Source organism: Candoia aspera, chromosome 5 (genome assembly GCF_035149785.1).
Source record: "Candoia aspera isolate rCanAsp1 chromosome 5, rCanAsp1.hap2, whole genome shotgun sequence".
Classification (NCBI taxonomy): Eukaryota; Metazoa; Chordata; class Lepidosauria; order Squamata; family Boidae; genus Candoia; species Candoia aspera.
Genome location: NC_086157.1, coordinates 76986183 through 77012057, shown reverse-complemented (window position 1 = coordinate 77012057; position 25875 = coordinate 76986183). Strand labels below are relative to the sequence as shown.

The 25875-nt window shown below is 40.1% G+C and overlaps 2 protein-coding genes across 5 annotated transcripts in view; one reads left to right on the top strand and one right to left on the bottom strand.

Moving 5' to 3' along the window:
• The window catches only part of CRYBG3 (crystallin beta-gamma domain containing 3), a 44057-nt gene extending 32789 nt beyond the window's left edge, over window positions 1-11268 (top strand). The window contains exons 16-19 of the mRNA XM_063305539.1: window positions 6824-6947; window positions 7606-7764; window positions 9260-9419; window positions 10270-11268. Of these exons, the coding sequence (XP_063161609.1) occupies window positions 6824-6947; window positions 7606-7764; window positions 9260-9419; window positions 10270-10358 (532 nt within the window). The 3' untranslated portion in view covers window positions 10359-11268. The remainder of the gene's footprint in view (window positions 1-6823; window positions 6948-7605; window positions 7765-9259; window positions 9420-10269) is intronic.
• Window positions 11269-13496: 2228 nt separating this feature from the next.
• Window positions 13497-25239, bottom strand: RIOX2 (ribosomal oxygenase 2). Of its 4 annotated transcripts, none has more exons than XM_063305535.1 (10): window positions 25095-25239; window positions 22160-22592; window positions 19485-19604; window positions 19014-19142; window positions 18487-18590; window positions 17503-17605; window positions 16806-16971; window positions 16332-16420; window positions 15831-15935; window positions 13497-14221 (listed from the first exon to the last, which is right to left on the bottom strand). In XM_063305535.1, exons 2-10 carry the CDS (start codon window positions 22586-22588, stop codon window positions 14060-14062), a joined length of 1407 nt encoding a protein of 468 aa, XP_063161605.1. In that variant the 5' UTR covers window positions 22589-22592; window positions 25095-25239; the 3' UTR covers window positions 13497-14059. The 4 variants fall into 4 exon arrangements, with proteins under 4 accessions (XP_063161605.1, XP_063161607.1, XP_063161608.1 ...); XM_063305537.1 differs by having other exon boundaries at window positions 13497-14218; window positions 25095-25215; XM_063305538.1 differs by having other exon boundaries at window positions 25100-25193.
• Window positions 25240-25875: the final 636 nt, after the last annotated feature.

Below are 25875 nucleotides of genomic sequence, written 5' to 3'. Positions count from 1 at the left end.
ATTAGTAAGATGCATATAGATATAAGTATGATAGTTTCACAATGCTATATTAAGAAGTAATAAAAGTGAAAAATAATGTGGAATTGTTTTTGTGTGTTTTGCTAGCATCTTCTGAGCAAGATGGAACAAGCAAAAATGTGTAGTTAAATTGCAGCCTTAGATCAAAGCAACTGACCTGAAAAGCAGAAAGTACACAATCTTATTTTAGGATAATAAGAATCTTAAGAATGCTCAGTAAGATTTGCAACTGCCACAGTATCTGTGGCGCAAAACTTTTTAACAACTTAACTGGAAGCAGTAAAATAGAGAAGAACCTATGTGTTCTTATTGTGCCATGAAGAAATTACGAGTTATAGAATCAGTGCAAAAAAGTGCCTGCCTGCCTTCATACTATAAGAAGATATATTTTAACTCACACAAGAGACTATACAACACAAAACATACAGGTATGCTGATTCTAAGTATATAATCTCATACTGCTGTAGACAAGCCCTTTGCCCCAAAAATATTTAAAAGTATTAAGTGAATTAGTGATTTGTCTTTTGTAACATGAGACTCCTCATTTAACTAATTGTGACCATAGCCAAAGCTTTGGATACATTTAAAAAAAGCTAGCACCTAGAATTCTCTAAGTGAGTTTCCTCAGAATTAAAAAAGAAAGAAAAGTTCCAGTGTTAAATTGTACCTTTGCCACTACTTTTTCCTCCCAACCCAAGTTAGAGAATCTTGTTAGAAAAACAGCTGTACCGTAGTAAAATAAAAAACTAACTTATTAGAAGGGTGTCATGTTCACTGTTGTGGTGTTTCTGCATCGTAACGGTTTACTTGCCAAGGTGCTGATACGTGTGTTGGCTGGGAGGGTGCTGCTGAGAGCCTTGTACATGAGACGTGCTGGACTGTGCCAGGGAGGAATGTGTTTCGGCTATCTCTTAAATGTCAAGGTCTTTCTACCCGTTGATCAGCAGAGCTCGTTAGGAGCACCTGGGAATGTATGTGAAGGAGGGGGTGGGCTGATGTTTGTAACGATGATATTTAGTTTGAGTTTAGGCGCGCTTTTCTCATTCTCAGCTTTTTACCTGTTTGCACTCTTTTCTAAATAAACCCAGAACCTGAATTGTGATTTTGAGTCTGAAAGTTTTATTTGGATTAAGGCAATCATCACATAAAGCTGAGAATCATACTTTAAACCAACCTCGCTACTCTTTACCAGAAAATTTTCTTGCGAAAGGGGAACTAGCGATGGCAGAGGGGGGAAAGGATCCTACGGAGTTCGAGGAGGAAACGGGACAACTTCCAGAGTGGACGTTCCCAAGCAGGGACCCGAGCCCCGTCCCAACCCACCCCACACCCCAGTCGGGGGACTCTAACTCTACCACTGGATCGAAGAAACCCCCGACGGACGACGTGACGGGACAGGAACAATTTCTGTGGGATGCCCTGATGGACCCCCGGCCTGGCACATCCTGCTCCACCTGGAAGCTCCGCTGGCCCGACACTCCGAGGGGGGTGCACCCAGACGTGTCGGGGAGCCCGCTACCTGAGGGGCTGGGGCTAGAGGACTCCGCCACACTGGGCAGAATCAGGGTCCTGGAATCCAAAATCGAATCGATGGAACACGTCTTGCACTCTATGTCAGCTGCCTTTGGGGACCTCGTGAAAATCGTCCGAGGTCCCGGAGCAATGGGGCCGCCTAGCCTCCCGCCTTCACCGTCACAGACTGCTGACAGGAGAAGCCAACCACGAGACTTTCCATCAGGTCCGCGGGGATCCACTCCCGTAGGGGGGGCCCTAGTCGTCCTTCAGGTGGGGTCCCACAGCTTGGAGGAACTCCCCGGGACTTCCCGGTAAAGTTTGATGGTGACCCCACTAACCTATCTTTCTTTCTCACCAATGCCGCCAGTTACATGAGAAGGCATGGCCACCTCTTTTCTTCTGAAGAAGAAAAGATCTCGGCAGTGGCCACGAAGTTGAAGGGCAGGGTGGCTGACTGGTATGTCCAGCTGTCGGAGATTGAAGCGCTAGCCCTGGCAACTTTCGATGCCTTTTTGGCTGCACTGAAGTGCTATTTTGAGGATCCCTTGGCTAAAGAGAGGGCTAAGGACACTCTTAAAGAACTAGTACAAGGGGAAAAGCCTGTTGCTGATTATGGTCTTGAATTCAAGGTTTTGGCAGGTAGAGTTCCTGAATGGTCCGAGGCCACCTTGATTGATCGATTTAAGGATGGCCTCAATCGCGAAGTCTTGCGCTGGGCGCTTGGGCGAGACAATCCGAACTCTTTACATGACTGGATTTGCCTCGCTGGTAAAGCTGAACATGCCCAGCACACCTTTATGATGGCCACCAAAGAAGACAAGCCTGCCATCACTACCCAAGCACCATTTCTACCATCAACCTCTAGATGGGATACAGAAAAACGCCGCTTTGTCCGAGGACAATGCATCACATGTAGAAAACCGGGTCACCGCGCCGTCGACTGCCCCAAGGCTAAGGCACTGGATCGTCCGTCCAAAGTGCCACAAAAGACAACCAAGAAACCACTCAACCCTCCTCGCAGATTGACGGCGGCACTGGCGACTGCAGACGATGATGATGTCTACACTCCAGGAGACGATTTAACTGCTTTCGACCAGCCGGCGGAAAACGCTTTCCACCTGCCTTAACCGGCGCCGCGGGGCAGGTGGTTGAATCCGGGCGCAATTGCAACATGGTGACTGCTGATTGCCCTATCCTCGCTGTCAAAATTGAATTGGGATTTCAATCCAAGTCCGTCGAGGTCTGGGCTTTACTAGACTCGGGCTGTTCCAGATGTTTAATCCATCCTGACTTAGTCAAGGCATTGGATTTGCCCTGCTTCCCTCTTCCAAAGCCGCTGCTTTTTCAGCAGCTTGATGGCTCCACGGTGGGGGGGGGGGGCTGCCACCCAGTTTACTGGGGAAGTCGCTTTGCGTATGGGGTCCCACTTCGAACTCCTTCACTTCATCGTCACCCCAGTGGGAAATCCTTTAGTGGTGTTAGGGATTCCATGGTTCACCTCTCATAATCCCTACAACAACTGGAGGTCCCGCTCCATTACCTTTGAGGATGGCTTCTATCAAACTCCTCTCCTGGGACGTTCCATGCCTATGACGGCGGGGCAAGCAGAGATTGTTGATTCTCTAGCTTCCCCATCCCACTTAGAGGGTCTACCGACTACGTATTCAGACTTTGCTGATGTTTTTGGGGAGGAGGAGGCCGACCAATTACCCCCCCCCATCGCAAGACGGACTGTTCCATTGAACTTCTTCCTGACGTCCCCTTGCCAAAGCTGAAGATTTACCCCATGACTAAGAAAGAACTTACCGCCTTGCGGGAGTTCATTGATAAAAACCTAGCTCGCGGCTTCATTGAGCCGGCTAACTCGCCGGTTGGGGCTCCCATCTTGTTCCTGGAGAAGAAGGATGGCACCCTCAGACTTTGCACAGACTACCGCGGGTTAAATTCCGCCTCACTCTCCAACAAGTACCCTCTGCCTCTCGTCAAGGACATGCTTGCACATCTGTCCACTGGCAGAGTTTTCTCAAAGTTGGACCTCCGCGAAGCTTACTATCGCATTCACATTCGGGAGGGGGATGAATGGAAGACGGCTTTTAATTGCCCATTGGGTTCTTTCCAGTATAAGGTTCTCCCTTTTGGTCTGGCAGGGGCTCTGGGGGTTTTCATGCAGCTGATCAATGAAGTTTTGCATGACCACTTGTTTAAAGGGGTTTTGGTGTATTTAGACGATGTCCTCATTTATACTAAGTCTTTGGCAGAACACGAACGACTTCTTAAACAAGTTCTCACTAAGCTTAGGAATGCCAAGTTTTATGCTAAACTTTCTAAATGTGAGTTCCATAAGTCTCGCTTGGATTACCTTGGTTACAGGATTTCGGATAAGGGCATTGAAATGGATCCTGTTAAAGTTCAAGCAGTGCTTAATTGGGAGCGACCCCGAACCCGGCGCCAACTTCAAAGTTTCCTGGGGTTCGCCAATTTTTACAGATCCTTTGTCAGGGGGTTCGCTGAAATTGCCCTGCTCCTAACTGATTTGTTGCGTACTAAGGGGGTGGGGGAAACTCGCAAGGTTAAGAACCCAGAGGCCGTGCTCAATTGGACTCCTGCATGTCAGGCTGCTTTTGATGGTTGAAGGCTCTTTTTACTGAAGAGCCCATCCTCTCCCACCCTGACCCGGACCTTCCGTTCGTTGTTCAGGTTGATGCCTCTGATTTTTCTATTGGAGCTATTTTGTTGCAAAAAGATTCTGCTGGGCTTTTGAAGCCTTGTGCCTATCTTTCTTGAACGTTTTCTGAAACGGAGGGGCGCTGGCATGTTTGGGAGAAGGAGGCTTTTGCTGTTAAAGCTGCCTTGGAGACTTCTTCCCCTTTCGAGGTTTGGATGGATCACCGCAACCTCGAAGCACTCCGTACACCCAGACGCCTCAGCCCAAAGCAAATTCGTTAGGCTCAATTTTTCAGCCATTTTAATTTCCAACTTAAATTTATCCCAGGGAAAAAGAACTTTTTGGCTGATGCCCTTTCCAGATTGCCGCAAGACGAGGGCCCGGTTTCCGATGTAATTGGCACTGTCCTCTTGGGGCCACAATTGGGTCTAGTGGCTGTCACGCATAGCAGCACTCGGGGCCAGCCGTCGTCTCCTTCGTCTCCGGTTCCACCGCTCTGCCCTCTAGTTCGCAAGCCACCTCCATTGTCGGGTGGATTGCACTCTGCTTTTGTTTCTGCGTTGTGGTCTGACCCCTGGCTTCTTGCTAATCCTGACAAGGTGTCCATTGAGCATGACGTCGCCTGGGTTGGGGGACGTTTGTATGTGCCTGACTCTCAACGTTCTGCTATATTGGCCCGTTCTCATGACAGTAAGCAGGCTGGTCATTTTGGTTTTCTCAAGTCCCTCCATTTAGTCCGGAGACAATTCTGGTGGCCCACCCTCCGGAAGGATGTCAAAGCCTATGTGGCTTCCTGCCCTGTCTGCGCTATGTCCAAGCATTCTGCTGGTAAACCGCAGGGGCTCCTACAGCCTGTGGCTGACCCTTCTCACCCTTGGGATGTGATCTCCATGGATTTTATTGTGGACCTACCCCCCAGTCAAAAGAAGACTGTCATTTGGGTGGTCAAGGACTATTTTTCTAAGCAGGCTCATTTTATTCCCTGCACTTCCATTCCCTCAGTGCAACAGGTGGCTAAGCTTTTCTTGGTACACGTGTACCACCCGCACAGCTGCCCCTCTCGTTTGGTGACCGATAGGGGCACACAATTTACCTCGAAGTTTTGGCGGGTTTTTTTGAAGCTAATTGGCACTGAGCAGGTGTTGTCGACCTCTTGGCATCCCCAGACGGACGGATCTACTGAGGTCCTTAATGCCACTTTGGAGCAATTTCTTCGCTCGTACATAAACTACCATCAGGATGATTGGCTTGACTTGCTCCCTTTCGCTGAGGTTGCTTACAATAATGCCGTTCACCAAAGCACTGGGCAAACACCTTTTCGCATTGTCTCTGGTAGGGATTTTGTTCCCATTCTGGAATTTCCCCAACCTCCCGCTCCGGCTGTTGCCGCTTGTGATTGGGGCTCTAAGCTCGCTGATTCCTGGCCCGTTATTCAGACCGCTCTTCAAGAGGCTCAAGCAGCCTATAAGCTGCACGCTGATAAGCACCGCCGCCAGCAGCCCGCTTTTCAAGTGGTGGATTTGGTCTATCTTTCTACGAAGTTTATAAAGTCTCCTCAGCCCTCTAAGAAGCTGGCTCCTAAGTTTATTGGACCTTTCCCTATTACTGCGGTGCTCAATCCTGTCACTGTTCGTTTGGATTTGCCTCATAATTTGAAGCGGTTGCATCCTGTTTTTCACTGCAGCTTGCTCAAGCCTGCTCAGGAGTCATCTCGCTGGCATCCCCGCCCGCCTCCCCCTCCACCGGTCATGATTGATAGGCAGCAACACTTCGAGGTTAAGGAGGTGCTGACTCTCGCAGGCTTCGGTGATCTCTTCAGTACCTGGTCCGCTGGAAGCACTTTCCCCATCCTGAATGGGTTGCTGCACGCGATGTTCTGGCTCCTGATTTACTACGTGCTTTTCATGTTGCCTATCCTTCCAAGCCCTCTGCTTGATGATTCGTTTTTTTTGGGGGGGGGCGGTATGTCATGTTCACCGTTGCGGTGTTTCTGCATCGTAACGGTTTACTTGCCAAGGTGCTGATATGTGTGCTGGCTGGGAGGGTGCTGCTGAGAGCTTTGTACATGAGACGTGATGGACTGTGCCAGGGAGGAATGTGTTTCGGCTATCTCTTAAATGTCAAGGTCTTTTTACCCGTTGATCAGCAGAGCTCATTAGGAGCACCTGGGAATGTGGGGTTGTACTGTATGCGAAGGAGGGGGTGGGCTGATGTTTGTACAATGATATTTAGTTTGAGTTTAGGTGCGCTTTTCTCATTCTCAGCTTTTTACCTGTTTGCACTCTTTTCTAAATAAACCCAGAACCTGAATTGTGATTTTGAGTCTGAGAGTTTTATTTGGATTAAGGCAATCATCACAAAGGGTAATACTTTTACATTCTGTATGAATCTTTGCTATGGTACAGATTTATCTTTTCTCATTTCATTATAACTGAAATCATGAATTTTCCACAACTTGGTGCCCTCCAGATATGTTAGACTTTAATGTATGCCCAGATTTTGAAGTTTCAGCCCATCTAGAATGCACTGTATAGAATGTGGGCATAGGCTATAATGTTCAGGTGGTTTTGTGTTTTCTAGAACTCTTAGCATACTGTACTTAATGTATGTTCCATTTTGAAACAGGTGGATTGCATATGAAGGTTGCAATTTCTTAGGAAAACAGTTTCTTCTTGAATCAAGCAAGATTTCAAACTGGACTCAGTTTAGTGGATGGAAAGCAATTGGCTCTCTTCGTCCCATAAAGCAGGTACTATAGTAAAGGTGGTTCTTTTTCTTAAGGCCAAAATAGGCAATTTGAGGTTCTCAGATCAAAACCACTGAAAATTGGTAATGTGAGTTCTTGCCATCTTAAGGCTAGAAATACACACAGAAATCTATCTACAGGGCCTCACGCTAGCACTTTACATACACTTGGCAGCATGAAATCAAAGGGAAAATGCTTCAGTGTTGTTCTTCCCTGCTATTGTTTAGGAAATAGTACTACAATTAAGCAAAGACTACACTAAAGCAGAGACTGATTGATGTTTAACAACCAGAGTGTGGTATCTGCCTCACAAATATTGTAGTAGGACACCATAATTTCAGGTTTAAGCCAGCAAAATAGTTTAACCACAAATATCACTTATTATACTCAATTTGGTAATTTTTCTTCAGAAAATTCAGAAAAAGTTTCAGAATTAATTCATAAACAATTCCTAACAGTCATGGAGCCTGGCTTTCTGGCTCAAATGCCACTGAAACACTGGTACTAATCCAGTACTTTAACCTCTGCACCTCACTAGCTCATCTAAATGAAGTTTGAATATTATCTGCTATCAGAGGAAAAGGTTCTGTTTATATGGGTTTTATCATATGGATTTATGCTTCTCCATGAAGTATGAGTTAATTATGCTTTTCTATTTCAGCCAGCAGTGTATTTCAGAATAAAGAACAGATCCCAAGAAAAGTATTTGACAGTTGCTGGCAGTTTAATGGATGGGAGAGCTACATCAGTATGTTTGTTCCCACAAAATGGCAAGAATACTCAGATCTGGCATTACAGTTGTGGACTCATCAAGTCCAAGGTAGTTTATTTATTTATTTTTCAGATTTATATAGCTGCCCATCTCACAAACATTGAAATTGCAATGTCTTACTGTATACAAGCCTCTTCTGCTGTAGAAATAGGGGGAAAGGCTATAATTTACAGCAGACAAATTTAAGTAAAAGCAGGGTAATTAATCATTTTTCAGCTCATCCTCATCTACTAGATTCTTACCTAGTGCATGTTTTAAACCCATGTTTCATTGCATTTACAATCTGTATAACAAGTGTGGCTTTTAACTGCAAGTTCTTTAGGATAAAAATAGGTCATATTTTAAAAGCAAATGAAAGAGCCCCTCAGAGAGAGTTTATAATAGCTTTCATGGAATAGCAAATTATTTGACTTTTCAGAGTTCAGAAATATCCATTCTGAATGTGATAGTCACTATAATGGATATATTTCTAGGTTAGGAACTTTTCTAAAATGTTGGTTTGATTTATTTTGCAAAATGAGAATTTGTTCATCTATAATTCCCTACCAGCATGTGAAGGCAGGTTTGAAGAAATTTCAAGAACTTACTACATGTGTTTACTTTATATTCCAGGAATATTTCTTTGTTAGATCTATTATCCTCCTGGACCCCAAGGCAAAATACATAGCTCACTGTCCTCTAGTGTTTCCTTGCAACTACTCTGTGAGACAGGTTTTGCTGTGATTGACAGGCCCAAAAGTAGACTTGAACCTGATGTCTCCACTCTTAGTCCAGCACTTTAGCCAATACACTACAGCGGCTGTCTTAATATCTGGAATTAGTTCTACTATGCACAAAAATTCCACTGGCCCCAAAGATAAATTAGGCAAATTATTAGGAACTCAGAATGTGTTTAGCCTCTCTTAAACAAAAATTACAATAGGATTTTTTTGTATTTATGTAAAAAAAATCAAATGTCTGTCCAACATTACTGCTCCACAAATAGAAAGAACATCCTTTCACAAAACTATTTAACAGTTCTGTCTAAAATTATTGCCCTTATTGTAGATTGCCATATAAATGGAGTATGGAGAAGGGGAAATTGTGTTTCTGAAAGTAACAATTTTTTTAATTTATGGCAAGGCCAGATAACCTTAATACAACTATTCAAATGTAGATCACTGCCTATATAGCATACCTAACCCCAACATTTGGTATAGTATAGTTTATTATTGATTAGCCCTTAGGCCATATCAAAGTACAGGATATAAAACAAAACAGCAATAATACCATATGTAAAAACAGAATAAAAGAAACAAATTAGATAAGAAAAGAATAAAAATACAGATGATATTTCTGAATCACCCCTACAATTTATTCCAGTCAGGCTCACATATGCAGATCTCAACTGAACTCAACAATTGGTTTTAGAACTACTATTTCCTTAACAGGAAGCTACATTTTATTGTATTATTCAGTAGGTATATGTATACAGAATTGTATACATAATTAAGCCCATTAAGGCAGTAAGCAAATCCTATTTTTTTTTATCCTACTCATCTAGGTCAATGATGCTTGCCTTGATGTCATTGGAGGCAGGGATATACCTGGGGCAAAAGTTGCACTGTGGGCAGAACATGGGAAAGCAAGACAGAAATGGACATTCAATAAGGATGGAACCATCACATCCTATCTCAGTGATCAACTTGTTCTTGACATCAAAGGTACTAGCATACATATAATTATGGTTTTGGCTACAGATTTACCTTTCGATTAACCTAACTTTTAAAATAGTTTTAGGTAAAGACTGAGTTCTCGAAAATAATTTATATACTGCAGAGTTCGCCATCTGCTTCCAGAATAGGCATTTGAATACTGACCCATCTTACCAATTACATGACCAGATAAAATAATACTACTTTGCTATCCAAATACCAACAATAGTTGGAATATGTATTTGATTTTACACAATTGCATTGTTTATTTGTGAAGCCCTCCCTTTTGGAAAAATGGTTTGAATATTATTCCTGGATAGTCTATTTTGCAAAAGTGATCATTTTCTGCTTTGATTAGAGAAAAAAAAATTGAAGTATTGACTGAATTAGATGTGCAGTTTTTAATTCATTTGGGGGGATGGGTAATTCATTTCAATATTCAGTTCTAAATTTACATGTGAACATGAACTTCGGTTGGCTAGTGCTTCATAATATATCATCTTAACCTATCCAAATAGACTTGCAATTTCAAGATAATTGCATTTATAAAGGAAACTTTGCATCAGCTACTTGTCAGAGTGAGAAGATACTCAATGCAACTTAGAAAAGTAGAGAAAGAATGATGCAAAAACAAAAACTGTGTCATTCAAATCCTGAAGTTCTGCTCTGGTTAACTGATCCCTCTTTCCTACCCTCCTGTTTCTGAACTAAATTTATTATTATTATTATTATTATTGTTGTTGTTGTTGTTGTTGTTGTTGAAAAACAATCCTAGAAATGATAATCTTGTAACATTTTTAAGGTATATATTTTATAGAACAAAGTAGGTAACCTAATCTTTCTCAAACTTTTCTTACAGGAGGAGATTACTATGACAGGAACCACATTATTGTAAATCAAGTTAACATCAGTGAATGTACACAGAAATGGGACTTTGAAATATTATGAGTGGATCCTCCTAACATTAAGCAATTTGAAATATACATTAAAATGAAAGCACTGTTGAACAAACTACTGAAGACACACAGCACTGGTGTATGTTAGAGATCTGTCCAAGTCAGCCAACCAGGGAATCCAAAACAGCTTATTTAATGTTAACCAAATTACCTACTTTCAATAGTATTGTAATTATTGTAGGATAATTTATGTCAAACTTTCTTGACAGGTTTTGAGTGTTTGCCAACCAAAACTGAAAATGCAACTTTATAGAGATTATGTCTTCACAGAACTGTAATGCACTGAAATATTGTAAGTTTATACTATACTTTGGTAGAGTAACTCTACATTGGTTAAAAGAATGAATAGAATTACTTGTCAATTCAGTCTGTATTCCAATGCAATAGATTCTATATAATTCTAATGAAAGCAGAGTTACAGGCACATGTTAGAAACAACAAAGTAAAAGGCCAAAAACTTTAAGTGGTCTGTAATTTATCTTCTATCATTTATTTTTATGAATAGCCAAAATTGGCTAAGGAGTTGGTGATGTGTGTTTAACTCTTTGCCTAGCATTTTCCCAAATTAAATCAAATTTACACAGGCAAAGCCCTTGTTTTCTTGGTGTGGATTCAGGAATTCTACAAATTCTACACTGGAGCAAGAGATGATATAACACCTACTCCCCCAGGACTGCTTCTTCTGGAAAATTGATGAAGGCCCTACAGTTGCTTTCAAACAAAAAATAAAAATAAGAAAAAGTTGGGAAATAGATGTCTCATTTGATGTATATCTGGTCCTGATGGTTTTTCATTTGACAATTGTGACTGTTGCTTAAATTTATAGTCATCTGAATTGGTAAATCTTTTCACTAATATCATAAAGTTCTGTGTAACAGCAAGAAATATACCAGATTGTTCACCTACAAATTTAGAAAACATTATATACAATCATTTATTATACAATTTTATCTATACATTTTTTTAAAAAATCCTTCCTTTATATATGAGCTTCAAAATATCCACCACATCTAGTAAAAGAAACCTAGTCAAAGTGGAATTCAGATTAGGGTTTCTCTTCTTTTTTTCATCCTCAGCTTTTCTGCTTTCCGTCACTGCATCATCAATAGGATTGTTTCACACAATTTAGATGTGATTTAAAATACTAGTTCTCAGTGTCACGGCCAAATAGTGTTTCTTGCATCTGTTAGCCCCAGTTCAAAACAATATATTGGAATAGTCCAAATATTCAGTTATTCAAGTCCTGCAGGCACGTGAGCATAGGGACTGAATTTAGTATGACCATTTTTAAAGACACTCATATCTATGCAGTATTAGTTGTTTCACTAGGAAACATTACTTTTTCAGTAGAACATGTTCTGAAACAAGGTAAGCATCTGCACTTAGAAACTAGATTATATAGTTTCCCAATTTGGATGTGCGCACTTACATTCAGTATTGTAAATTGGTGTAACCATATTGTAAAAGTATTTTTGGAAATGAATGGGATCAAGATTAGCTAAAATCAGAAGATGCAAGACTTCTCAATTGTTTGTTTTTAAAAAGTGAAACATTAGAAAATGTGTATTTTTATATGAAGATGTGACATTATTGACACAAAAATATATAAGGGCTTTTTTCCACAACTCAGATTCATTACACCTGCAGCTATAGATGGATTCTGGAGATATAAGAACCATAGGCAGTGGTTGCAACATATGTTGATTTTTATGACAGACTCCCCCGGGTCTCTACCTCCTAGTCAGAAGCTGTTTGCAACAGGCCCTACCGATAAAAGCAGCTGTCAAGTTCCAGATCCTAAAGTAAACCTTGATATTTATATAGCCAGGGAAAGTATGAGGTCCCATGCTGCTTAGCTGTGTGGACTACATCCTTATAGCACTTTATATTGTAAAATAAATCATGTATTTACTTCTTGCATTTATATTTTTATGTAACTAAAGTCTTGATATTTTAATCTAGAGCACATATTTAATACATGGATTTGTATGTATACTGAAAATAAGTGACAAATATATTTAATAACACACCTTTTAAATAAAGTGTTCTTTCCAGCTGTTATCCTTACTCGGCTTCTGTAAGATCATCCAATTCATCAGTGTTATAGCTACAGTTGCAATCCTATGCCTACTTTCTTGATCCTCAAATTACTACACAAGACTGTAATCCTAAACATAATTCTAAGGAAGACTAGATAAATGCAGTGTGTTACTTCTGAGAATATTGCAAGATTGTACTCTTAACAAAGTCCTATGCAGACTATGAAAGTAAACGGTATTTAATTGGGCTTTTTTCTCAGTGTGCTAAGGATTATAGCCTTACGGTGAAGTGATGTCTATTGAAGAGATTATCATAAAATTAGCTTTGAAAGAACCAAAGCCTTACTGTAGTACATCTTCAAGATACAGTCCAGTCAATCTAGTTGGGTTCTGGTTATAAAGGAGGATAACAGTTTCAATGCAGCATTATTCACTGTTGATTCTTAGGTAAGCAACAAGGAGTAAGAGCCACCATGATTTAAAAAGGCCTCTGTGAATCTTTACATGTACATGCCCTATATTTATAATAGAGCTAAACCATCCTAAGGTTTTGTTGTTTATTCGTTTCGTCGCTTCTGACTCTTCGTGACTTCATGGACCAGCCCACGCCGGAACTTGCTGTCAGTCAACACCCCCAGCTCCGCCAGGGACAAGTCCTAAGGTTTTATGAAGTACTATATTGGTACTGCTACACAGAACTTTGAAGAAAATTTTCTCACTTTGTACTGTGCTAAAGTGCAAGAAGCTTTTTATAAAGATCACTTACTAAAATTTAAAAAAAAGGATCATGATGCCAGTTAACAAACTTTGCCCTAAAATGATTTTATATATGGAGTGTATAAGTAATTATCTATGCCAGTTGTATGGTATTTTTCAAACCAACTTTACTCTGTCACTAAGGTAATCTACATATTGAAAAGAAAAAAGGATAAGGTATTGGTGGCTTGGGACTTTAGACTAAAATATATGTACAGATTCAAAATTGCAAGAGTAGAGAATATTCAATGTAAAGAGGCTTTCCACACAATGGAGGAGCAATCAAACACACCACTTATCCCACACTAATATCTGGGCTAGGTAGGAAAAGAAACAAAAGAGTCAGTTTTCATTCTCTTGCTCATGAGCTTACATGGCTGGCAATATGATGCCTCATTGCTATTCGTGTACATGAAACTGTGTTGCACAAGTTACAGAATTTTCTTCATTTAAGGAAATGTATTGCACTGCAAGATTTTTATATTAATGTCCTCGCTTTATTCAACACACTACTATTCACAATTTCAGATGGCACTTTAGGAAGCAAAATTCAGTAGCACAAATAAGCAACCTTTTGTACAGAGAAGCCGTCATCACTGACCCCATCACTTCAGTGTGTTCTTACTTTACACATTAAGAAATCAGGCAGCATCCTGCTCATATTTCAGGTTCACATGTTTTCATGCCTCAATTCATAACTATCTGGCATTCTGGAAAGAATCTGTTTCACAACCTTACTAAATGCCTAAGAACTTCGTATGAGAGCCTTTTATGAATAATTTCTGTGTAATATGCTTTGGTTGGTTGTCAAGTCCTTGTTCATTAAGGTGGCTTAAATTCATAGACCATTCTACACAAATACAGAACATAGGAGGTTCCTTAACTGTGATGAGAACCTTTAAATTACTTCAATAAGGCATTCACTCCACAGTGATATCACTAAGTTCTCTTTTTCTGCTTCTGAACCAAGATTAAGGTCCTCAACGCAAACAGTATCACAGTTCCATAATTGTTTCAGTGCATCCATGTGAGAAAGAGGAAATCGTAATCCATGAGTCTTCTTGAAGAAGAAGAAAAAAGCTTGTTAAGAAATCAAATAAAACTAAATTTTAGGTATGTATAAACTTAATTCATAGAATATGTCAGCATGGAGCAACTGTTAATCTAAGGAATAATTTGTTGCAAGTCTGTATACACAATTGTTGATATAACTAGTGTTCCACTAGGCTAAGGCTCATCCTGCATATAATTATTGTAGGAAGTCAAGTGATATACCAAGATGACACACAAAATTTATAAAACCACAACAGTGGAAGTGAACTATATGATATGTATGTTGTCCACAGAGCACATTAAACCATAATTTTCTAAATAATGGTTTGAAGACAAAGCCACAACTGACTGGGATCACAAACTGCATTAAGCCATAAATCAAGCTACTAAATCCACACAGCATACTAAATCAAAATCAATCAAACCACATTATGGCTTAGCATACAATGTGCAATCATAGATCTACTATAATTCTAGAAAAATGTTCCAAATGAGGAGAAAATGTGTAATATGCTTGCTGAGTTTTAAGGCAAAATGATGATATAATAGCATGTTTATGAGAAATTGTTCACCTGGGGTTTGGGGCTTTTTTTGTTTTGTTTTTTGCTATTTTAAGTCACTTTAAGTTTCCACCCTTAAAAGGCAAGGGGTTGTGTGAAAAATAAAATTTTAACAGCCAGATGAAAAGAAGCTAAATTCCTTTCCCAACTGAAACTATTTATACAACTCAAATTTGCATTATCTGGATGTATATTACCTCAGTTCTAATGCAAACCAAGACTGTACCTTAAAAAAAATGCACAGTAGGAGAAAACATTCACTGTACAGCTTGTAGGAGCAAGACAGCCACTTTACAAAAACAAGAGTGTGTTAATTGAAAAATAACCTTCTAACTTTATTCTGATAACTTCATTTATTATGTTTACCTTGCCCATATGCCAAAGGTCACTGGGTAGCATATGATGTTTTCCCATTTCAACTAAGAAAAAAATGAGTGTCCAAGGCTACTGAGAATATTTCATTGGTGACCAGGAATTTGACAATAAAACTTTCCAATCAAACAAGAGTGGCTATAGTATATAAGCTAATCAGCAAACATTGATGTATGCATGTACACTGATGTATATATAAAATCTTACCCTAACCCTAATGCTAAGCTTAGTGAGGCCTGGGTGGTTACTTTGAGGTTTCTATTCTTGGCTGTCATTTCTTTTTATCTGTAACTATACATTGCGTTTTATACTTATTTTTATTGTTCTTCCAATTTTAAGTTCTCTTCGTCTCCCAGAATCACTCTGGCGAGAGAGGTGGCCATGTAAATCAAAATATATAAACAAAATTTAAGTAGTCTTCCTGAAAACATGTATTCACAGATAACTTAAAGAAGGTGCATATATGGACCACAACATTTACCTACAAGAGATTATGAATCAAGAGGAATCATTTCATAAATGAAGGAAAGCAGTAGCATGGAAAAAGACATATATGCTATGGACAAGTGTAGAGGAGAAAATGTAGGAAACAATGCCATTTGAGCAGAAATATTTAGGATTTAAAAATAGTAAAATATGAACTGTAGCACTATTTTATTCCTGCTGAACAGAAATAAAACCAACCTCTGCTATTTCTTCCTGATTCATATTCTCATCCCCCATCATATGGATCTGCCTCTTATTCTTTAAGCAGTGGTAAACAAAAACCATTTCTTTGACTGAATCATTCTGGAAAACCATGAGAAAGAAACATGTTTTTTATATATTAGCCAGCTAGCACACAACGTAAAGGCGTTTTTGTATATGATCATTCCTTCCCTTCATGGCTAGATGAATAAATAAATTTCATTTATTATTTGTGGGGATACTTCACTATGCTCAGTATTTTTCTTTTTACAAATTTAGTGACATTTCTGACCTAAGACCAGCCCATTTACACTGTATAGCCTTTTAACCTTCTAAAATGCTAGCACCTTCTATTTATGGAACAAAGGAACAGTATTACTATAATACAATTACACAGCTCAGTTCAGCTATGCAAGCTAAGAACAGCACACTGCCAATATAACACAGACAGCCTAGTGGAAAAACAAGTTTCAGTCTGCCCTCCTCCTCTGTACTCACCAAAAGGTCTTGTTCTGGCTCTATTGCAATCAGTGTGTAGTCTTTAAATTTTAACCTGATTATGCTGTCTCCTTTTGGTAGTGCTCCATCTAAAAAAGAACGAACAGCCACATTACTTGGAAGAGAAAAGCTATTAGGCAACCTTAACTGCTTATCACACTCAACTAAGAAAAGCAGCTACAGCTACTACAAAAGTTGATACTGGCTTCCTCAAGTATCTACCCAGATGAGTAGTATTAACATCCAGAGACACAAGATGTTGCTACTGCAATCTTCCAAAAATCCCCTTAATAAATATAAACTGAAACATGGAAAAGAATTTTTTTTTAATGTAGCAACTGTGTTGTCTCTGTAAGTATGAATTTTTGCATTATAAACCATGTAACTGGTTATAAGTATTTTGTGATTATGACTACAATAAAAGTTGTCCTCCTATTTTTTGCAAAATATACCCATAGGAAATTTAAATGTCACCTGGAGTTAGAAAATCAAAATTAGTTTCAATAAAAGGAGGCAATCTGCTCGTAATAAAATCTTTTTTCATATAGGTTGATCTCAGTTTCCTCCCGTTTTCCAAATGGCCTTCAAGGCGTTTCAGGAAGCTGCTTAACTGCTTGGATGAATCGGATAAATCCATTCGCTAAACAAAAAGAGAAGAATAACTTGCTAACAACCTGAATGACATTTATGGAAGGAGCAAGGCCATTTGGGAATGCTTTATATTGAAGTCACTTTTGTAGAACAAGATTGAGCCAGCTACATAGATCTGAGAACATAATATATTAAGAAAATGAAAGTGCACGTTTCAAATTCAGTTTTGTATGATTTATTTTTAAGTTTTAAATTTTTATAAGAAACACATTTTGAACATAACTGTCCTTACTGTTCTATGACCCTACCATAAACTGACAAAGCTGCATGAAAAAATCCACACATTAGAAATGTGGAGAACTCATGAATGTACTGTTTTCACAAATAGGGCGTTTAAAAAAAAACAATTGTGTAAGATCTTTTGCAAAGAACCAAAGCTCATAGTTCTTCCAAAAATAACGTTATGGAACTCTTAGTGGTGATTAAAGAGAGTTACAGTTAATAGTTAGCACGGTGGCTACAAACTTTGCTTCTGGGAGCAGACAAACAAATTATTTTTCCTTTAGCCCCGCAGCTTTACCATCAACAATTGCCTTGGAATATTCTTTCGAAACTCAGCATCTTCTTTTGCTACATCCAAAAGAAGTCCAGGAACCACATCCAGTAAGAAATCTCTCCAAGAGCTGGCATGCACAAAAGAAATCAAAGTTATTAAGAACAAATAAGGTACTGACAATCTACAGAAATGTTTCTTGTTGAGAGTAAAGTGTACATGAAACCTGGCCGAAATAGTGAAGTTCAGAACTTCATATACACAACTTAACCTATTTTCCGAGAAGTCCCATTGACATCAGTGAGGATTCAGTGTTACCTGTGTGCTTGGAGTATACGAGATAACGTGTTTTGGAGAAGGGATGATATTGAACCTGTGGCTCAATCCCAATCAGTGAAAAAAATGAAGCGGAAAAGAGCTGGCTATTTCAAAAGACAACAATCCAAAACATAACCCTAAATCAACCACAAAGTACTTACTCAAAAGACAAGTTAAAGGTTTCAGAACTGCTTTCACAGTTCCCAAAATTTAACACTACTGATGAGCAATGGGAGATCTCCAACATGCACAGCATGCAAGGAGATCTAGGAATATCTCTGAGCTAGAAGAGTTCTACAATAGTGGGATAAAAATTCCAAAAGCAACAATAGAAAGACTCTTAGATGCCTATAGAAATATTTCAGCTATTACTTCTACCAGAGGAAGGCTTATAAAAATTGACTGAAAGCTTGTTTAAAATTCTGCATTTGCCTTTTTCACTGTTTCCTTATTTTGAATCTGTAAGCAACTGCATATAAAGAGTAAATATGCGTTCAAATTTGCAGAAATAAATTGTATTTAATTTTGTATCATGTAAAGGTCAGCTTCTTTTCACTTAGGGATTCATTGAGACATACAGTTAGACCAGGGGTGCCTAAACTTTTTCATACGACTGCAGCATCAACATGCCAACAATTTTCAGTGTGAAATCATTGTTAAAATTATACTAGATATATAATACAAGATGCTTACTTGTTCTGGTATGTGCTAATGGTAATATGGGTAGAATGAGATATCCCAAGAGGAGTGTCAGCTTGATGAATTGTTCCTCTTGGAAAATACAACAAGTCTCCTGGCTGGAAGGAAATGCAAGCATGGTGGTTACAACAGGAACTGTAATTGCTTAAGGCTAAGTTGCTATTTTTGCCTAGCTACTGTCAATAACAAACACTGAATATATATTTTTGCCATGTCACAGGTTCTCATTTCATGCAGAGCTGCACTGTAATAAAAGCACTTCCAGATTCTACATCTTAACTCTATTGCACACACAGAATAGATTCTTCTTTCCTTTTTTACATCCCTTGTACATCCCCCAATTTATATTTGAAATTAGGAGATCCTCTGAGCAGATGTGGCAGGGGAAGGAGAAAGGGGAAGGAGAAAGGACAGTTAATGGAATGTGCTGTTACATGAGCACAAATCTATTCTCAAAACATCAAATCAAGTCTATCCTCTTTTTATGGCTTAGGAATACAAAGAGATTTAACATAAGTTACCTTTAATATGAAATCATGAGTTGGAGTTCCAATTCTCTCTTCGGGTTCAGCATTGTATTCTTGAGCTAGATTAACAGTTGGGCGGTAGAGCCGCCAGTGCTTCTCTCCTTCAAGTTGTAAGATAAACACCTAGGAGCGCCACAAGTCAACAAGCATCAAAACACTCTACAATTCTTTGTATCTTTATCTATTCTTTCTAAAGAATACACGTTTGTGGCAGCTAAGTTCCATAGACACAAACAAACTTTAATACAAAGACAGCAAGAATCTTTCATTTAAAGCAAAATGCACTTGTAAACACACACTCAGCATCCATTACAACAGTGAGTTCATCATGAGTATCATTAATTTACTACTATACAACTTCCATAGTTTACAGTCCACAGATATATGTGACAACTTTCCAAAAGTTGTCTGTTCTTGAAAATACTTGAGAGGAGAAAATCCACAGGCAATTAAGGGTCTCTTTACCTCAACATCATCATAGTGTGGAGGCAGGCCTTGGGATCCAGGAGGAGTAATGTAAACATTAGATCCAACCAAGGAGCCAAAGTAGCATTCCAGTTTCTCTTGGATCCTCCAAAGTTCATCCTTATTTTAACACAAAATAGGACAGGCAGGAAGAAACAACTTTAACAATGGCAAAACAATTATCTTTTGTCATCCTAATCCATATCGATATCAATGTTGCATTCTATTACTGCAAATATGGTAAGATCTGCATGAGACAAAAATTGTGTATCCCTCAGGAAAAAGTGATGCTAGAGTAAAACTCACTAATACCTATAGATGCTATGTTAACTGAGACAAGCTGATGTTCAAACAAGGGAAGACTAAAGCAAAAATAGTAAAATTTATTTTCTTTAGTTAACTTCTATGTAGGTAGTTTTCAGGATACTGGCAGTACAAAACTCTTCTGCCACTTAAACTTATCCCAACAAGTGTTGGGCAACCTGCAATTCTCAATGTAATTCCATTTGGGTTAGGAAGGAAAAGAAAAGGAGAGTGGTGAAAAAAGGAATGTCCTCATCATCAGGAGGCTACTGACAAACAAGTGGAGGTATCAGCATATTTGAGGAAAACCTAAGACCTGTATAAGCAAGAATACTTAAGTGAGAAAAGGTTGAGCAGAAAATCATTCCAATAAAATCAGATAATAGCTACAGATTGTTGAATGCCTTTGGAATAGGAAGGAAGAAAATTTAAGTGGCTGGGCACAATGGAGAGGACCACTCCAAACCGTATTACACGGTGGATCCCAAGGATTGGAACAATGACACCATAGCTACATCAGCTCTCCTGGAAATAAATTAGGGCTTTATATAGAAGAGAATCCATTCTAATTTAATAATCCTATATTTAACCAATTCTTTAGATGCAATTAATTTCTCCCAAAACTCAAATAAGTTCATTCATAAAAAGTGTTGATATCACCTCTGCATTAAAGTTTTTGAAAATTCCAAATTTCCTGCAAGACTGATACTCTGTATTGCCTCTTCGAAGAAGACTTCTAACAAGATAATTTTTATAAATTTACACAGCGAAACTCTTACTGGATATGAAAAGATTTGAAGACAAAGTAAAAGCTTGCTGGGCTTAAAACAATAGGGAAAAAGGACCGTCAGTTCATTTTTTTCTTTTCTCCTTCCTGGTGTGTATTAGTGCATGTGTCTTCTGGTTTTGCTTTTAATAACCATAGTGAAGGTAAAGGTTTCCCTTGACATTAAGTCCAGTCGAGCTTAATAACCATAGGCTCCAACTAATGGAGAAATCATGCCAGCGTAATTATTTTTCCTTTACGGAAGAGTTTCAAGGGGAAAATGGAACTTTGGATCTCACAGTTCTTTAGCCCCTCCTGGCATGCTCAGAATACACCTCAGAAACCTGTATTTTTCCCCTCTGATACCCCACAAACACCAGGTGAGTTGTCTTAGCTCTCATAACTAATAGCCTTAAGTAGACATTGCAACATTTTCCAAAAGTGTATAAAGCCAAGTTTACATGAAATACCATTATGCAGAAATATTGTGTCAAAAGAAAAGTTATTTCAAAAGAAAACACTTGCATAAAAAATGCATAGTAATACACTGACTGTAATTTTAAGAAAAATACACTTGGCAGAGGCAGACTTAATTCTCAACCAAATCTAGACACTGAATATACTGTATATTTCTAAAGATTTTTTTCAAAATATGTATAGAAATACATTATAGTTCAATAAGTAATCACAGGTAGTCCTCGCTTACCGACCATTCATTCAGCGACTGTTCAAAGTTGTGACAGCGCTGAACAAGTGATACTTATGACTGGTCCTCAAAGTTCTGGCTGTCACACCACCCCCACAGTCACATGATCGCGATTTGGGTGCTTGGCAACCGGCTTGCACTTATGACAGTTGCAGCACCCCATGGTCACATGTTCACCATTTGCAACCTTCCCGGCTGGCTTCCCACAAGCAAAGTCATTGGGGAAGTGCTAAGTCACTCTGGTTAAGTCCCCCCAGCCTCATGCGCTTTTGCAGCGCTGAGCCCTCATTCCTTGGCCTCCCTGTGCTCGCACAGCATCATGGCCTTCTTCCCCCAGCCTCCCTGAACGCACATACAGCCTGAGTCAGGCCTTCCAGGGCCTCCCCCACCCCCCATGGCACCCCCCCACTCCTTACCTTGGACTCCCGCTGCTTCCACTTAACCCACACATCTTGGGGTAATGATGGCAACCAGGGTTGCCATCACTAAGCGATGCCGTCACGTGAAGTCACACTTTACAACCAATCGCTTAGCAATGGCAATCCCAGCCCCAATTGCCATTACAACCCGAGGACTACCTGTAATGTGAAATTATGGTCTCAGCAATAAATTTCTATCATATAATATAAACAGTAACTATATATTTAATACTAAAAAATACAAAATAGAAAAACTAAAAAATAGAAATACTAAATACTAAACATAGAAATGCTAAATACTAATGCTAAATAGAAAAATTAAGTAATCTGTGGGTTTTTGTTCAGTTTAATATTAACCTGAAGCAGAGGGCAGACACACACAATGTAAAGGTTTTCTTCCTAAATTCATTACTAGCAGTTCTGGGTCAAAGATGAGAAGTGCAAAAGCAGCCACAAAACACAAACAGTTGTTCTACATTACCTTAAATCTCTGTGGCTGGTGAAATTGTATTGTAGCCTTTTTCTGATCAAAATCTTTCTTCAGTTGTGCGTAGACGACTTTTCTGTCTTTATTAAAAATAAGCTTTTTACCATTCACACATCTACATATATTGATGTCTTTCCCATAATACAAGCCTTGTTTGACTAGGTCTTTCAAGTCAGTTAACTGAAAGAGAGACTGATAGTAAGATGCCACAGAGGGGTCATCTCTCTGAAGCAGCAGTGGCTTCTGCTCCCAATATACTCTGAAAAATTCGTCTTCTTTGATAGGAGCAATCAAACTCTCAAATAAGCTCTCTGGGTTGTCATACTTCCAAAGCAAAGGACTGACTGCTTCTGTTTTTGCTTGCTTGCATGGCAAACCCGGTTCCTTCTCTGTTCTAGCTCGTCTCCCTCCTTTCTTGGGCATGACCCTACGCAAGAAACAAAGAAACAAACAACCTGATTCTATACATATTTAGTCAAAATACATTCAGACTTAATTTTCCATGTAGGTACGATGTCATAGGATGATGTACTGAAACAAGTGGATTTTATTTCTGTGCAAACTTGCTTAGGATCAGGAAGCATAGCCAGTGCAGAATAAGATATATTTTTTATTTTTTTATTATCATTATCACTACTATTACACTGCTCCTACCATCAGAATCTAGGCAGTGTAGAGAAACATTAAAAAAAAACATTCAGAAAACATCATAAAACTCAAGCATACAAGCGTGTAAAAGAAGAAACGGGGCAGTAACGCAAAGCTTCAAAAGTGTTTTGAGCGCCTTGGGAAAGGTCAGTAACAAGATGGCCAGTGCACCTCCCAAGCCTTGAACTAGCACAGAGAAGGCCTGCTTTCTGGTCCATGACTCCCTCACTTACCCAGGGGACAGGACCATCAACATGCTCTCTCCTAGATTACCTAATAGGACAGGCAAAATCATTCTGGGAGAAGTGGTCTTTGATACAGCACAAAGCCATGTTATAAAGGGCTTTATAGGTAATAACCAGTACTTTTAATTTGCCCTAGAATTCTACCAATGTAGAGACCAAAGAACAGGAGTGCGTGTTTATAATTGTATATATATGGTGGGTGGGTATCTAACTACCATAAATTCAAGGTGTGTAAATTATAATGCTTTGACATCCATTATCTTGGGGAAAGTCAGATGACCTGCTGCTGAGAGACCAGAGGTGCACTGAGGAACACTTGGAAGCATGAGCACATTCTCTCTCCTCTGGTCATAGCCAACCTCCACCCCAGCCATTTCTATCTCCACCAGCATACTGTTCCTGAGTGGCTTCTCTACCTGTCGCCTCCTGTCTCCCTGAATTTGACACCAGGAAGCCTTGCTTCCTAGGCTTCCAACAAGGCATCAGAGAAGGCAGCAGACGCTCTCTGTTTAATCTGGGGAAGAAGGCAGGATACATTAACACAATTCCATATTAACAGTATCTGAAATGGCATCACCGGGATCTTTACTTTTAGATGCAACATTCATTTTCTTCGCGGCAGGTTCTCGAAAATAACAATAATGCTGAACTCAGTGTTTGTTCCTTATTTACCAGTTTCCTGTATTTGTCAGTTTCAGCCATCTCCCCACAAATCCCCCCCCCCAAATATCACGTGGTTCCCAGTGCTTATTCAGTTTCAGGAGTCCCACTGTACAGGACCTAACTAGTTGTATAACCATGGCATCCTTCCTCCTGGGGCTTTTGTTGCCCTTTTTTCCAATTTGTTTATTTCACAGTAGAAGATGCCATATGGGATGCAGGATAAGGAAGCCAGATCCACCCCATTCATGCTGCCCCACTGGCTGGTGACATGCTGAAGGGATTCAGCAGTAAAACCAGAAACGAAAACCAATTATGGCACTTACACAGATCAGACAACCACTGTCTAGCAATGTCTCAGAACAGATGCAACAGAGGCAGGGCAGGGTTTGCAATGGAGATAAAATTGTTTTGTGCCAGTTCAAGGAGAAGTGGCTAGGGCTTTAATCCAGAAGTGAAGAAAGGCACTCTGACTGCAGCTACGTTCAGGTACGACTAGGTAAACAGCCGCTTTCCTTTTTCCCCTGCTTGTTGATCATCTTGCCTGAACTTGTATGCTATTTTGAAATGATCTAATAAATGCATCAGAATATTCATTATATTTTTCGTATCCCCATAAAGATGTATATACTTTTTTCTGACGCATGCAATTTGTCCCATTTTCAATCAAGCCAGCATGCTTGTTAAGGGTTATACAACAAGCTCATGGAACAGAGTCTGAATCTGAGTATCAAGAGAAGCAACACCTGGGCTTATCCCTGTACCATAATCACAGCAATGGTATAGCTTTTAATGGAAATCCAAGTTATTTCTTATAATAGTCTACACCCCAAAAGACTGGGGGGGGGGGGGATAGTAAAATCTGGAAGATCCTTTTTGGAGCCACACTGCCTTCCATCCTACAGGCCCCATTGCCCCTAGGATCTGCAGAAACCACCAAGGTTCTTTTTGCAAAAGTCTCTTTCGTTCCCCCTCTCCCAAACCACCAAAAGCTGTTTTTCTCCCAACAATATGTACCCACGTTTACCAGAAAGAACAGAGTTTCGTGCCAACTGGCAGCCCGCCTTCCCGCCCCCAATTTGAACCGCCAGCTTCGTAGCTTCCCAGCTCTCTCAAAGCCACGGGCGTTCCAGGAAGCCCCAATCATGCCCACTTCAAGACCCCGGCTTGAACTGGCAGGAAGCGTGGAAGGCCCTCGTAGAAAATATCGCTCGATCAGACAGCAAGCAGGTCTGGCGGAAAGGCAAGAAGGGGACCCGCCCACCAGGGGGAATGAGCAAAGAAGCGCCAGCCTTCCCTTCGAGAAGCGGGCAACAACAGCAGCTCCCGCTGCTCGTCCCCTCGCGCGCACTATTCTCTGTCTCATCCATACCGACCTGACCAGCCCAGAATTCGGCACCGGAGAGGCGCCGGGAAAGCCACGTGGGCTACAGCGCGAGAAAAGGCCGCTTCTCCGCGAGCTTCCTGCAAAGTAAGAGGAGAAGGAGGAGGATGGGTGAACGCGTCCTACCTCCTGCTGAACGGGACTTGTTGCTTTTGCCCGTCTATCAAATGGACCAGGCGGGGCAATAGCTTTCCTGACAAATGATGGGAGCGCCGCCCCTTCGTGATCTTCTGTGGCCTAAAGAGCTGCGTAGCGTGCAGAAGTGCAACAGCTAGAGTGTACCGTTGCCTTGAGCTCACCCTCTTTTGCTTAGAAATCCTGCACCGGTGGAATTTCTGCCTTTTAAACACGAAGTGGACCTTTCCTTCGCTGTTCTCGGACCTGGGCAGTACTGGACGGGAAACCACCAGCTTCCCAGTAGTCGAAACATACGTGAAGTCTTTGGTGTTCTCTGAGCTTGGTTGTTTCCTTGCAAACTTCTTGTAAATTTCGTTACCGGACTAGGTAACATGTTCAGTGCTAGAGGACAGTGGGGTTTGGTCTTTGTTTATATAAGTAGCTTGCCCTGTCAGTGTTGGTGGGGTCGAAAAATATCCCGGAAAAAGCAGTGGCAATCCATTTCTCCGTGGCTGGCTAAGAAAGCAGATGGAGCGCCACCCAAAGGAGACTTTACTTTTAGAGCTTTGCAAAGGGTGGGAGATGCAAGGTAATCTATGTTGAAAAGAAAAATAAAATATCCTCATGTTGTTTTTTAAACAGCAACAGATTTTAAA